The sequence below is a fragment of the Oncorhynchus kisutch genome, linkage group LG13 (assembly GCF_002021735.2).
Source record: "Oncorhynchus kisutch isolate 150728-3 linkage group LG13, Okis_V2, whole genome shotgun sequence".
In the NCBI taxonomy this organism is placed as follows: domain Eukaryota; kingdom Metazoa; phylum Chordata; class Actinopteri; order Salmoniformes; family Salmonidae; genus Oncorhynchus; species Oncorhynchus kisutch.
In genome coordinates this window covers 57,935,266-57,951,200 of record NC_034186.2, presented here as the reverse complement: position 1 = coordinate 57,951,200, position 15,935 = coordinate 57,935,266, and the positions used below count along the sequence as shown (strand labels likewise).

General features: G+C 40.0%; 1 protein-coding gene across 1 annotated transcript; it reads right to left on the bottom strand.

The window, feature by feature from the left end:
- Positions 1–965: 965 nt before the first annotated feature.
- Positions 966–15,032, bottom strand: LOC109901477 (serine/threonine-protein kinase Nek8-like). Its single transcript, XM_020497474.2, has 5 exons — positions 14,972–15,032; positions 8,356–8,501; positions 4,709–4,847; positions 4,411–4,518; positions 966–4,224 (listed from the first exon to the last, which is right to left on the bottom strand). Exons 2-5 carry the CDS (start codon positions 8,499–8,501, stop codon positions 3,100–3,102), a joined length of 1,518 nt encoding a protein of 505 aa, XP_020353063.2. The 5' UTR covers positions 14,972–15,032; the 3' UTR covers positions 966–3,099.
- Between the last annotated feature and the right edge of the window lie 903 nt (positions 15,033–15,935).

Genomic DNA, 15,935 nt, shown 5'->3' with positions numbered 1-15,935 from the left:
TTTATTCCACATTTTTGTGTTACAGCCTGAATTTAAAATTGATTAAATTGAGATTTTTTACTGGTCTTTACACAATACCCCATGTGAAAGTGGAATTATGTTTTTTGAAATGTTTACAAATTAATTTCAAATTAAAAGCTGAAATGTCTTGAGTCAATAAGTATTCAACCCCTTTGTTATGGCAAGCCTAAATAGCATCAAATAACGTGAGAGAGAAACATTGGATGTCTGATAGCTGTGCATGTGGTTGCATGCTGACAATAGGGATAGATGGGCTTCCACTGACTGCAGGTATGTTGAGTTTTGTGTGTGCGCTACTATCTGATCTAGGAATCTCGTGGATGACCTGCTTCACTATGTAGTCTATGTCTTTACCTTTTCTACTCCATATGAAGCCTGATTATGCATGACACAGAGACCCTGTATTCGATGAGTGGGATGTACAGAGAACCACACACAGACCACCACAGCAGGACTTCACATTTGAGTTTCCTGAAGCATGCTAAAGCGTATGCTTGTGTAGTGATTCGTAAGACGTATGCTACATGTACGTACAGTATGTACCTTTTATCACTTCATGCCATGGTTTATTATCATATCGTGATGTTGTATTATCATGTCTGTATGTGCGCTCTTTGGCTTCAGTCGATGTTGAACTTGACTTTCACTCCATTATGATGTGGATATAATGTCCAGGGTGCCTGCGCCAGAAGATGGAGCTCACTGACAATGTGATACTTCTGATTTAATTTCTCTTCTCTCAATGAAGCCTGCACAGTCCAGAGTGACTTTATACAATGATTGATTAACAAAATGATTACTCAAACACCATTGAAGTTCCTTCTGATGGGATGAAGTGGATGAACTGTGTGGGACACAGTTTCTGTTGCTGAACAAAGCTCTGGTTAACAGTCTTGCAAAAGGTTATTTTGAACACTGTTGGTGTAAAGAGGATAACACAGTCATTTTCATAAATATATGCTTTTATTCTTAAGAGTAAAAAAAATGTTACAACTTTTTGTCTTAGATGATACAAAACAAATGCTTATTATTATAGTACCAGTCAAAAGTTTGGACAACTTACTCATTCAATGGTTTTTACATTTTTTAAAACTATTTTCTAGAATAACAGTGAAGACATCAAAACTATGAAATAACACATATGGAATCATGTAGATTCTTCAAAGTAGCTGCACTTTGCCTTGATGACAGCTTTTCACACTTGGCATTCTCTCAACCAGCTTCATGAGGTAGTCACTTGGAAAGCATTTCAGTTAACAGGTGTGCCTTGTTAAAATGCAGGAAAGAAATTCCACAAATTAATGCGTTTGAGCAGTTGTGTTGTGACACGGTAGGTGTGGTATATTTGGTAAAATGACCAAGTTCATATTACTGAAGGAACAGTTCAAATAAGCAAAGAGAAAGGAGAGTCCATCATTACTTTAAGACATAAAGGTCAGTCAATTCGGAACATTTCAAGAACTTTGAAAGGTTCTTCATGTGCAGTCAGTCGCAAAAACCATCAAGCGCAATGATGAAACTGGCTCGCAGGAAAGGAAGACTCAGAGTTATCTCTGCTGCAGAGGATAAGTTCATCAGAGTTAACTGCACCTCAGATTGCAGCCCAAATAAATGCTTCACAGAGTTCAAGTAACAGACACATCTCAACATCAACTGTTCAGAGGAGACTGTGTGAATCAGGCCTTCATGGTCAAATTCCTGCAAAGAAACCATTACTAAAGGACACCAATAAGAAGAAGGGACTTGCTTGGGCCAAGAAACACGAGCAATGGACATTAGACTGGTGGAAATCTGTCCTTGGTCTAACGAGTCCAAATTTTTGACTTTTGGTTCCAACCGTCATGTCTTTGTAAGACGCAGAGTAGGTGAACTGATGATCTCTGCATGTGTAGTTCCCACTGTGAAGCATGGAGGAGGAGGTGTGATGGTGTGTGGGGGTGCTTTGCTGGTGACACTGTCTGTGATTTATTTGGAATTCAAGGCACACTTAACCCGCATGGCTACCACAGCATTCTGCAGCAATACACCACCCCATCTGGTTAGCAATTAGCGGGACTATCATTTGTTTTTCAACAGGACAATGACCCGACACACCTCCAGGCTGTGTAAGGGCTATTTGAGCAAGAAGGAGGAGAGCGTTGGAGTGCTACATCAGATGACCTGGCCTCCACAATCACCCGACCTCAACCAAATTGAGATGGATTGGGATGAGTTAGACCGCAGAGTGAAGGTAAAGCAACCAACAAGTGCTCAGCATGTGTGGGAACTCCTTCAAGACTGTTGGAAAAGCATTCCAGGTGAAGCTGGTTGAGAGAATGCCAAAGCTGTCATCAAGGCAAAGGGTGGCTACTTTGAAGAATCTCAAATATAAAATAGATTTTGATTTGTTTAACACTTTTTTGGTTGTTCAATGATTCTATATGTGTTATTTCAAAGTATTGATGTCTTCACTATTATTCCTCAATGTAGAACATAGTAAATAGAAAAGATAAACCCTTGAATGAGTTGGAGTGCCCAAACTTTTGACTGGTACTGTATGTACACAGTCAAATGTATGATATAGAACTAAAGAGTCAACTGATTTGCAACAAGGATGAGATTCCTAAAACAAAAGGTTTTCAAAAACATTCACAGATAGTTATTTGACTCCAGGTGCCTCTGTACACTGTCACCTAACCAGTTGTGCAACATTGTAGCCATACTGTAACATGATGTAGCATTAGAAGAAGTGATAGTACATTCAAGATCATGCCTAAATCCTTACTCAACCTTAACTCACTCAAAGGTTTCCTTCTTACCAGTGCAAGAAAACTCTTGTTGTTAATAGTCTTTTTCGGGGGGGATATTGTGCCACTTTGTTTTTAGGCACAGTACATCTGGTATAGTTTCACTGGATGTTAGAATTCTTATATTAGTTTGTCCCATCTCCCAAATATACTCTTCCCCTTCTCCATAAAAATGTCAGACTTTGACAATGAAGGATATAAGGGGAGTGACCAGAGTCAAATCAACTCCCAACTATTTCAGAAGCAGAGTCAAATCAACTCGCAACTATTTCACAACCTCTCAACAACCTACTTATGACTTGTTGTTAAACATCACATCCTCAAACTTGACTATCCTCCCTCCTTCAGTCTCCACCTCCTTTTGCTCCCAAGTCTCCACTTCCCCATTCCTTTGCTCATAACGGCGGATTCGCACCTTGCCCGTTGTTGGGAGTGGGCATGGGAGACCCTTCAAGGCCTCTTCGTAGAGAAGCTGTTTCATGACATCTTGACTGGGTTGAACCATGCCTGATGGAACCAGTGCATTACCCTGGTCTACCTTTGGAAGGGGAGATGATGAGTTCTTGACTTCAGGATTTGGAGAGGCTGCACGCTCCCATCTTGACGGGGAAGATGAACGCTGTACGGGTTGTGGTTGCAGTGTCGCCTTGACCTCAGTCTTTGGCAAGGCTGCACGCTCCCACCTTGACGGGGAAGGTGAACGCTGTACGGGTTGTGGTTGCAGTGTCGCCTTGACCTCAGTCTTTGGCAAGGCTGCACGCTCCCACCTTGACGGGGAAGGTGAACGCTGTACGGGTTGTGGTTGCAGTGTTGTCTTGACCTCAGTCTTGACCTCAGTCTTTGGCAAGGCTGCACGCTCCCATCTCGATGGAGAAGGCGCTCGCACAGGAGCTCGCACTAGCGTCTTGACCTCAGGCCTTGGTGAGGCTGCGCACTCAGCTCTTGATAGAGGGAGTGATTGCTGTACAGGAGCTTGAGGACGTGGCGATGTGACTTTTATCTCAGTGTGAGGAAAGGGTGTTGGAAGATGTCCTCTTTGTTGTTCCTCGGTGTTGCCACCTCCCACTGCCTTTCGTATCTCTGGCATGATCCCGGCCATGGTGGCTCGCACTGTGGGGTCACTCTGCACCATCCTACAGACAGCGTTACAGTACTGCTGTCCTTGGAGACTGAGGATCTCATGGATCTTAGCCGGACAGACACTGGGGGTGTGCAGCCTGACTCTGGCACAGAGTTCAGCAATGATTTTACCCATAGCCCACACGTCCGAACGCTGGTCTCGGTGGCCCCGCCTCTGCAGGACCTCAGGTGGAGAGTAGGCCTCGTTACCCATATCCACGGCAGAATTTAGGCCATTGCGGAAGAATTTGGCCAGTCCCATATCAATGATCACAGCTCTGTGAGTGTCATGCTCTACCTGGAAGAGATCATTTGAAAGGGATGGAAAAATATAGTTTTATATCTAATCGAAGCATTTAGCGTGATAATGCTAAATAATTTAGCGTCCTTTATTCCCAATAACAGATTAACTACTGCTTCGGAAGTCTTGCATAATTAATGAAGAACATTAAAACAACAAAAAACATTATAATGCCTGTCTCACCATGATGTTCTCAGGCTTGAGGTCTTGATGGACGATATCTTTGCTGTGTAGGTGAAGTAGTCCTTCACACATGCCTGTGATGATGGTGGCCTTTATAGATGGAGTTAACTGTGGGAGATGAAAGGCTTTCATTACCAACTGATGAGTTAACTTGCACTTTTTTGTAATAATGTTTGGAACACCCCCTGAAAATCCTGTAGGCTTAGATATGTATTTATGAAATATGAGTTTTTCTGTGAACTTCCATCAACACTGTCGCATGTGTGTTTGGTGGCAGCATTGGGATCCATAGACCTACCTGTATTTGAGATTTTTGTGATTTGAAGATGGTTGTCTCCAGTTCCTCTCCAAAGATGAACTCCATGGGGATGATCCACTTAGAGTCCTTGAGTGTTGGATTACCCAGAAGCTTCACTATGTTAGGATGAATCGCTTTACTGGAGTCCCAGATCACAGACAAAGTGTGAAAGAAAATGGGGAGAAAGAGTTGAGGGCACTGGAGTCTACAGACAGCACAACTAATCACTTCTGTAGTGACCTTCATCAGCACCATCTCTCCTATAGCAAAGCAAAGCCCAAGAAGAGACCATATTTTCCCCCTTTGTTTCTCCTAGACACAAATTATATCTCTTTAACACCAAAATGAGACTAAGAGCATTTTCTTACATTTCAAAATGTCTACTTAACCTCTACAGGATCAGTTGGTCCCCGCGGATGGTTGAGCTAATGTAGGCTAATGTGATTAGCATAAGGTTGTAAGTAACAAGAACATTTCCCAGGACATAGACATATCTGATATCGGCAGAAAGCTTAAATTCTTGTTAATCTAACGGCACAGTCCAATTTACAGCAGCTGTTACAGTGAAAGAATACCATGCTATAGTTCGGGGAGAGTGCACAGTTAGGAACTTATTAATAAACCATTTAGGCACATTTGGGCAGTCTTGGAACCAAATTTTGAACAGAAATAAAATGGTTCATTGGATCAGTCTAAAACTTTGCACATACATTGCTGCCATGTATTGTGCTGGAATAATGCATCATGGCCTTTCTCTCGCATGCTTTTTTCTTTGTATTATCTTTTACCAGATCTAATGTGTTTTATTCTCCTATATTAATTTCAGATTTCCACAAACTTTAAAGTGTTTCCTTTCAAATGGTATCAGGAATATGCATATCCTTGCTTCAGGTCCTGAGCTACAGGCAGTTAGATTTGGGTCAAAAAGGGGCGGATCCTTAAGAGCTCTTAAGAGAAACAACCACATACACTATATAAACACAAAAGTATATGGACACTCCTTCAAATTAGTGGATTTGGTCATGTCAGCTACACCCAGTGCTGACAGGTGTATAAAATTGAGCACACAGCCATGCAATCTCAATAGACACTCTTTGGTAATAGAATGGCCTTACTGAAGAGCTCAGTGACTTTGAACTTGGCACCGTCATAGGATGCCACCTTTCCAACGAGTCAGTTGGTCAGATTTCTGCCCTGCTAGAGCAGCCCCGTGCAAATGTAAGTGCTGTTATTGTGAAGTGGAAATAACAACGGCTCAGCCAGGAAGTGGTAGGCCTAACAAACTCATAGAACGGGATTGCTGAGTGCTGAAGCGCGTAGCGTGTAAAAATCGTCTGTCCTCGGTTGCAACAATGTCCTTGTCTACATTGTTTTGTTGGTAATATTTTGGCATCGGGACAACCCCAATAGTGATGTGGAAAAAAATATATACAGTTACATATCAGGATATTATCTTTGACACTATATTGAATCGTTATGAAAATGCCACAATATTTTTTTTTTGCGCTAGTTGGCTGTACCTGCACAAAAAGGCATTCAATTTGTTTTCGGCATCTTCTCATGGCTCACTCGTCTCACTGTAGCAGACGGTCATGTTTGGAACATTGAATCACAATAAAATCACAGTATGGAATTGCAATACATATAGAATAGTGAGAATCGCAAAACATATCGTATCGTCACCAAAGTATCACGATAATATTGTATTGTCCCTGGCAATTCCCAGCCCTAAACCCTAATACATTATGTCATTTCATATGGGTTAAGCTGCATTTAAGTTGAACACCAGGTCCATTTTGACACATGTAAGATTTTTGCAATCATTTTCAGTATTTATAATAGAGTTTCACTAGGTGTGGAGGTGGTACAGTTTGTACCAGTTATGAGCTGGTATGTGCTGACTGACAGCTTTTTAGGCAGCTCCCCCAGGCATTTGCAGGGAGTTTTACACTTTGGCTTTGTCTAAATGGGGTGGTGAAAACGTTTGTGGTTTACCCAATAAATTACTGGGAGCCTGTATATAGTATTTAACTCTCTTTATGTTTTAATAGAATGCAGTTTACGTGCCAGTTAGTCAGCACCTATACCAACTTTTTTGGTGGGGGTGTGCGCCAGCTCCTATTTTTTTGTGTAGGGTTAATGACAGCACTTTCAATTACACACCAATTTTTTGGACTATTTTGTTATTTTACAAGCAATATGACTTTGTATTAAAAGCAATCTAACCTCTTCCCAGTCACTCTTTTGGGGTATTTTTTAGTTCATTAAACATTAAAAGTAGTTAACATTTAAAGAATGTGTTGTTGTGAAACTTGAATGTGTTTAATGCATGCACATTTATAGAATGTATACAGTTAAAGTCGGAAGTTTACATACACTTAGACGGAACCCAAACTGGCTGCGAGCCTGCGCTATCGTGCATAAATGTATTTTGTCCCCCTACACCAAACGCGATCACGACACGCATGTTAAAATATCAAAACGGGCCTCCCGGGTGGCGCAGTGGTTAAGGGCGCTGTACTGCAGCGCCAGCTGTGCCATCAGAGACTCTGGGTTCGCGCCCAGGCTCTGTCGTAACCGGCCGCAACCAGGAGGTCCGTGGGGCGACGCACAATTGGCCTAGCGTAGCCCGGGTTAGGGAGGGGTTGGCCGGTAGGGATGTCCTTGTCTCATCGCGCACCAGTGATTCCTGTGGCAGGCCGGGCGCAGTGCACGCTAACCAGGTCGCCAGGAGCACGGTGTTTCCTCCGACACATTGGTGCGGCTTGGTTGGGTTGTGTTTCGGAGGATGCATGGCTTTCGACCTTCCTCTCTCCCGAGCCCGTACGGGAGTTGTAGCGATGAGACAAGCTATTAGCTACAACAACAAAAAAACTATTGGATACCACGAAGTTGGGGAGAAAACAGGGTAATAAAAAATATATATACTGAAGTATCAAAAGTAAAAGTATAAATAATTTCAATTTAGCAAACTTATATTAAGCAAACCAGATGGCACCGTATTTTTTTTATTTACAGAAATTTAGATATACATTTTGCAGAGATTAACATTTCTGTAAAAAAAAGCACAACATTCAGACATCATGTGTGTTTAGGGAGTCCGCCAGATCAGAGATCAGACCAGGGATGTTAGGTTGATAAGTGCGTAAATCCCTTCAAAATATAACGAGCACTTTTGGGTGTCAAGGAAAATGTATGGAGTAAAAGGTACAATATTTTCTTAAGGAATGTAGTAAATGTAGTAAAGTACAGATACCCAAAAAAAACTACTTAAGTAGTACTGTGAAGTGTTTTTACTTAAGTACTTTACATCACTGTGTATATATCTCCTTGATGCTCAAAAAGGCTTTTCTGGCGCAATAAATGAGACATTCATGAGCTCATGTGGAGACAATGATAAGATCTCATCTATTTCTCATGCTTCTCAAATGGAAGTCTCAATTCAAGCTCATTTGTCTCCTGAAGATTTCAAGAATGAATTCTCTTAGGAGAAACAGTTCAGATATAAGGGATCGCTAAATGATACAAAATTGAGATCTTCCATTTTTCTTCAGAGATGAAAAAAAGACCACGGCTCAAAATACTTTCCCTCTGGGCTGATATCATTTAGCAACATACCATGATAGCACATTGTCTGTCATACTCACTTGTATACTTGACACTCTCTCTCCAGGTCTCTCCTATTGATTAAGTGTTGTGGCACCTTCTTGATTGCAGCCCAGGTGTCATTGTACTTCTCCTTGTATACCTTCCCAAACGAGCCAGCAGCAAGAGTTTTGGTGGAGTACGCCATCTAGGGGTTTGGTGGGGAGTGGGCAGTGAGGTCAAGATCAGAAATTAGAAAAATGTTGACCAAAAACGACTAAAGCATTTACCTCTACATAACATTTGTTATAGTACTGGTGTTAGGGTAGGTAACTGTAAGTACACCCTATTCTCTCAAAGTTACAAAGACAAAGAGAGAATTCCAAGATTATAATGGAGTGGGAGAGAAGGATGTGTCTGTTGACTAGGAACTAAAGCAAACAGTGTTGCAACCGTCCAAAATAGTAGGCTGTTTGAGAATGTGAAAAAGTAAAGTTTAATAGTAAGCAACATTTTGAAAATCAATTATACTTTAAATGCCTAGATGTCATACTCATTTGGGCTTTGACAAATCAATTAGATATGGGCATGGTGGAAAAAGAACCCAAATGTCATACTTGAGTAAAAGTAAAGATGAAAGTAAAAGTAAAAGTGAAAGTTACACAGTGAAATACTACTTCAGCAAAAGTCTAAAAGTATTTGGTTTTAAATGAACTTGTTTCAAAAGTAAATACCAATGCTAAAATATACTTAAGTATCAAAAGTTCAGGTATAAATCATTTCAAATGACTGATATTAAGCAAACCAACCAGTACATTTTTCGTGTATTTATTTTATGGATAGCCAGGAGCACACTCCAACACTTATACATATTTGGCAAACAAAGCTTGTGTGTTTAGTGAGTCCACCAGATCAGTAGGGATGACCAGGATGTTCTGTTCCTGTCTTGTCAAGCATTGAAAATGTAACGAGTACTTTTGGGTGTCAGGGAACATGCATGGAGTAAAAAGTACATTCTTTTCTTTAGGAATCTAGTTTAAGTAAAAGTTGTCAAAAATAGAAATAGTAAAATAAAGTAAAAATACCGCAAATAACTACTTAAGTAGTACTTTAAAGTTTTTTTTTTACTTACTTAGGCTACTTTACACCACTGGATATGGGAATGCCCTAGCGAAATCAACAAATAGCGAGGAAACAGCGCAGTCGCGCATGAGGCATTGTCAGTATTACAAAATATGTTTTAATATGTGAATTTTTGAAAATCGAGTATGGTTTATATACAATCCACACTTTTCCACAATGCATTGGAAGAGGTGGGCTGCCAGTGATAGGTCCTAGTTCTCTTCAAGTAGCCAAACAACAAAACTAGGATACGTAATTGTGAAGATGCCAAAAAGCAAAGCCTCTGTGGTAGTGTTCAAATGTAGGCAAAGTAGTTTTTGTTCTCCTTAAAATTATCACATCTTTGAAAACAGAAGCTTTATTTTTTATTAATTTTTAAATCCAAAAAGTGGATTTCTGTTTTCTCACTGAAAAGTTTTTATTTTTCTCTTGACCTTCCTCAGAGCTCTTTCTGAATGTGTCTGCACCGGGGACTCAACATGATGTCATTATTGATGTCATCGTTAAATCAGGCCTTTTGATTATGAACATATAGATTGTTTTAGTTTTGTAGGCTAGGCCACCTATTTATTTACTTTATGGATCAAGCCTTAGCAGTCCTTCTGATCTTGTTCCCAATGATAAGTGCTTTTGTTTATTATGTTGCTGTCCAGTGATTCTGAACTTGCGATGCACCTGACTATCCACGTTTTTCTGTGCAATAGCCTTTTGATTTGAACATTTGAAATGTTTTGCTGTGTGTACTAGGTTACCTGGTTTCACGAATAAATATGTTAAAATGGAACCAAATGATATTTTTCTGTCTTCAGTCCTTTCTAAATAGGATAGATGCTATATGGGCTACGGGGTCGAATGTGATAGTCTGCCTATAACTAGCTGAGGAGGCTTATAACTCCATTCCTATTCAGAGTTTACAGAAATTAATCAAATTGGAAATAAGCAATTATACAAAATAGCTATTATCAGGCTGGTTAAAGCATGCATGTCTGTTGAATTTGGAAAAATCTACCCGCACTCGGTCCCACCCCACCTACTCAGCCAATCAGGAGTCACTACTACACTGTGGCGGTGGCATATGGCATACTTTTTACTAAATGGTATGTACTAAATAGTATGCAACGATGAGTACAAAGTATGCAGTTTAAGCACAGCTGAAGTTAGAACCTTAGCCAAATACATTTACACTCAGTTTTTCACAATTCTTGACATTTAATCATAGTAAAAATTCCCTGTCTTAGGTCAGGATCACCACTTTACTTAAAGAATGTGAAATGTCAGAATAATAGTAGAGAGAACGATTTATTTCAGCTTTTATTTCTTTCATCACATTCTCAGTGGGTCAGAAGTTTACATACACTCAATTAGTATTTGGTAGCATTGCCTTTAAATTGTTTAACTTGGGTCAAACGTTTCAGGTAGCCTTCCACAAGCTTCCTACAATAAGTTTGGTGAATTTTGGCCCATTCCTCCTGACAGAGCTGGTGTAACTGAGTTAGGTTTGTAGGCCTCCTTGCTCACACACGCTTTTCAGTTCTGCCCACAAATGTTCTATAGGATTGAGGTCAGGGTTTTGTGATGGCCACTCCAATACCTTGACTTTGTTGTCGTTAAGCCATTTTGCCACAACTTTGAAAGTATGCTTGGTGTCATTATCCATTTGGAAGACCCATTTGCGACCAAGCTTTAACTTCCTGACTGATGTCTTGAGATGTTGCTTCAATATATCCACATAATTCCCCATCCTCATGATGCCATCTATTTTGTGATGTGCACCAGTCCCTCCTGCAGCAAAGCCCCCTCATAACATGATGCTGCCACCTCCATGCTTCACAGTTGGGATGGTGTTCTTCGGCTTGCAGGCCTCCCCCTTTTTCCTCCAAACATAACGATGGTTATTATGGCCAAACAGTTCTATTTATGTTTCATCAGACCAGAGGACATTTCTACAAAAAGTACGATCTTTGTCCCCATGTGCAGTTGCAAACCGTAGTCTGTCTTTTTTATGGCGGTTTTGGAGTAGTGGCTTCTTCCTTGCTGAGTGGCCTTTCAGGTTATGTCGATATAGGACTCATTTTACTGTGGATATAGATACTTTTGTACCGATTTCCTCCAGCATCTTCACAAGGTCCTTTGCTGTTGCTCTGGGATTGATTTGAAGTTTTCGCACCAAAGTACGTTCATATCTAGGAGACGGAATGCATCTCCTTCCAGAGTGATATGACGGCTGTGTGGTCCTATGGTGTTTATACTTGCGTACTATTGTTTGTACAAATGAATGTGGTACCTTCAGGTTTTTGGAAATGTGTAGACTTGTGGAGGTCTACACATTTTTTTCTGACGTCTTGGCTGATTTATTTTGATTTTCCCATGATGTCAAGCAAAGAGGCACTGAGGTTGAAGGTCAGCCTTGAAATAGATCCACAGGTACACCTCCAATTGACTCAAATTATGTCAATTAGCCTATCAGAGGCTTCTAAAGCCATGATGACGTTTTCTGGACTTTTCCAAGCTGTTTAAAGGCACAGTCAACTTAGTGTATGTAAACTTCTGACCCACTGGAATTGTGATACAGTGAATGGTAAGTGAAATAATCTGTCTGTAAACAATTGTTGGAAAAATTACTTGTGTCATGCACAAAGTAGATGTCCTAACCGACTTGCCAAAACTATAGATTGTTAACAAGAAATTTGTGGAGTGGTTGAAAAATGTGTTTATGACTCCAACCTAAGTGTATGTGAACTTCCGACCTCAACTGTATGTAGTATGGGTATCTGGACAATTTCAGTTTCTCATATAGTAAGGTGGAAATTCGGTTAATTCTAAACTGGTATTCTAATCCAATCAAAACCAACCAACTATAATTGAGGCACTCCCAGATAGAGCAGTACCCTATTTATGCCAGCTGGGTAAAATTGTCAAACACGTTATTTCATACTCTACACAGGAACAAAAAGTCACATCCTGTGTTGTGTGCCATCCATTTGTCATTCATTGGCATAGTAACAATATACACTGAGTGTACAAAACTGCTCTTTTCATGACAGACTGACCAGGTGAAAGCTATGATCTCGAGGTCGACTGTTAAATCCACTTCAAATCAGTGTAGATGAAGGGGAAGAGACAGGTTAAAGAATGTTTTTTTTTTTGCATTGACACAAATGAGACATGGATTGTGTATGTGTGCCATTCAGAGGGTGAATGGGCAAGATAAAATATGAAAGTGCCTTTGAAAGGGGTATGTTAGTAGGTGCCAGGTGCACCGGTTTGAGTGGTGTCAAGAACTGCAATGCTGCTGGGTTTTTCACACTCAACAGTTTCCCGTGTGTATCAAGAATGGTCCACCACCCAAAGGACATCCACACCTGTGGAAAGTATTGGAGTCAACATGGGACAGCATCCCTGTGGAACACATTTGACACATTGTAGAGTCCATGCCCTGACGAATTGAGGCTGTTCTGAGGGCAAAAGGGGGTGAAACTCAGTAGGAAGGTGTTCCTAATGTTTTGTACACTCAGTGTAGATTATGATGTATAGGAGCAAAGCTGTCTGAGGGACAGACATCAAGATAGGTAAATACCTTTTAGTTACCATTTGTGGCCTGCCATGAAATACAGTATATTGTGGTCCCTATTTCTGTTCCCAACACTACAATTATTTGAAAAGATCTTATCTTGGGAGTGACCACACATTACAATAATGAATTCATAGCTCATGCTATTCAAGCAAAGAGGGAATTTCTAAACTATGAGCATGTACAGTGCCTTTAGAAGGTATTCACACTCCTTAACTTTTTGTTGTGTTACAGCCTCAAAGTTCACCCATCTACACACAATAGCCCATAATGACAAAGTGAAAACATGTTATTTTTTAATTTTGCAAATGTATTGAAAATGAAATACAGAAATACGCATCTCTAAGTATTCACACCCCGGAGTCATTTCTTTGTAGAATAACATTTGACAGTGATTATAGCTGTAAGTCTTTCTGGGTAAGTCTCTAAGAGCTTTCCACACCTGCATTGTGCAACATTTGCCCATTATTATTTTCAAAATTCTTTAAGCTCTGCCAAATTGGTTGTTGATCATTTCTAGACAACCATTTTAAGGTCTTGCCATAGATTTAAGTCAAATCTGTAACTCAGCCACTCAGGAACATTCACTGTCTTCTTGGTAAGCAACTCCAGTGTATATCTGGCCTTGTGTTAATGTCCCGCTGAAAGGTGAATGACTCTCCCAGTGTCTGGTGGAAAATAGATTGAACCAGGTTTTCCTCTAGAATTTTGCCTGTGCTTAGCTCCATTCCGTTTCTTTTTTATCCTGAAAAACTCCACAGTCCTTAAGCGTACACATAACATGATGCAGCCACCACTATACTTGAAAATATGTACTCAGTATTGTGTTGTATTGGATTTGCCCCAAACAAAATGTTAATTGCTTTGACACATTTTTTTCGATATTACTTTAGTGCCTTGTTGCAAACAGGATGCATGTTTTGGATTATGTTTGATTCTGTACAGGCTTCCTTCTTTTAACTCCATCAATTAGGTTAATATTGTGAAGGAACTAAAATGTTGTTGATCCATCCTCAGTCATTTTCCCCTATTATAGCCATTGTTTTAAAGTCACCATTGGCCTCATGGTGAAATCTCTGAGCGGTTTCCTTCCTCTCCAGCAACTGAGTTAGGAAGGATACCTGCATCTTTGTAGTGACTGGGAATATTGATACACCAGCCAAAGTGTAATTAATAACTTCACCATGCTCAAAGGGATATTCACTGTCTGTTTTTTTTTACCCAAATACCAATAGGTGCCCTTCTTTGCGAGGCATTGGAAAACTTTCAGGGTCTTTGTGGTTGAATCTGTGTTGGAAATTCACTGCTTCACTGAGGAAACTTTCAGATAATTGTATGTGTGGGGTACAGCGATGAGGTCATTAAAAAATCATGTTAAACAATATTATTGCACACATAGTGAGTCAATGCAACTTATGTGACTTAAGCTCATTTTTACTCCTGAACATAATTGAATAGTTATTGACTCAAGACATTTCAGCTTTTCATTTTTTTATCAATTGCAAAAATGTCAAAAAACATAAATCCACATTCACATTATGGAGTATTGTACGTAGGACAGTGAAAAAAAATCTAAATGAATCTATTTCAAATCCTGGCTGTAACACAACAACATTTTGCAAAAGTCAAGCGTTGAGAACACTTTCTAAAGGCACTGTAAGTATGCAGAATATGAAAATGATTTCCCCCCCACCAATGTGCAGCTCTCCTGACATTGCCTTTACACAAATGGCCACATTGGGCAAATAACGCTGACACCTCTAGAAACCGGATATAGATGTGTTTTTAATGCCTCATGATAGGCAATAACATTTGCAATCCTCTCTAGGAGATACTTACATTTAATTGGACATTGATACAACACGCAAAATCCCAATTTCCTTTGTTCTACTTTACAAAAGCAAAGTTGATTAACTTAATGCTTGTTATAAATGGGAAGTTAATCAAATACAGTTTATATCATCCTAAAATAAAAGGATCCTTACCTATAACGCCGTCTGTTTAGCTCAGGAATGGCTGGGGTCTTGCTGTGTCAGGTCTAAACATGAGAGAATACAGTTGTCTGTGTTTTTTTACCTCTCCTCTGCCCAACCCCTAAAGTAGTCACGCCCCTTTATCTGGTGTCATGCTGTGATGAAACTGTAGGACAGCTTACAAGGAAAGACATGTCCAAATAATGAACTAATTGCTCGAACCTGTTCCTGCTTGCTAAACTCTGCCCGGGACTCTGAGAAACTGATATAAGGCAGAGCCGAGAGCGCATGAAGGTCTTGGCGGGGGAGCTGGTGCTTTGATGTATATTGGGCTCTTTAACCCTTGCAAGTTTCCGCAGTTTAAGTTTCGAGCTTTTTATGCCACGTGCACAAGTACAGTGAAATGCCTTTCTTGCAAGCTCCAAACCCAGCAATATAGTAATCAATATCAATGTAGCACAAAAACATTTAATGTGGTAGAAAAACACACACACAATAAAAATAAGAAATGAAAACAACTGGAGAAAGTAAGAAGCTATATACAGTTGAAGTCGGAAGTTTACATACACTTAGGTTGGAGTCATTAAAACTTGTTTTTCAACCACTCCACAAATTTCTTGTTAACAAGCTATAGTTTTGGCAAGTCAGTTAGGACATCTACTTTGTGCATGACACAAGTCATTTTTCCAACAATTGTTTACAGAAAGATTATTTCACTTCTCATTCACTGTATCACATTTCCAGTGGGTCAGAAGTTTACATACTCTTAAATTGACTGTGCCTTTAAACAGCTTAGAAAATTCCAGAAAATGATGTCATGGCTTTAGAAGCTTCTGACATCATTTAAGTCAATTGGAGGTTTACCTGTGGATGTATTTCAAGGCCTACCTTCAAACTTGCCTCTTTGCTTGACATCATGGGAAAATCAAAAGAAATCAGCAAATAATTTGTAGACCACCACAAGTCTGGTTCATCC

Coding starts and splice junctions, on each gene's coding strand:
- LOC109901477 (XM_020497474.2), bottom strand. CDS start 8,501: ATGGCGTACTCCACCAAAACTCTTGCTGCTGGCTCGTTTGGGAAGGTA. Junction 4,848..8,355: donor AGAGAGTGTCAAGTATACAA/GTGAGTATGACA, acceptor CTGGGACTCCAG/TAAAGCGATTCATCCTAACA. Junction 4,519..4,708: donor CACAAAAATCTCAAATACAG/GTAGGTCTATGG, acceptor CATCTCCCACAG/TTAACTCCATCTATAAAGGC.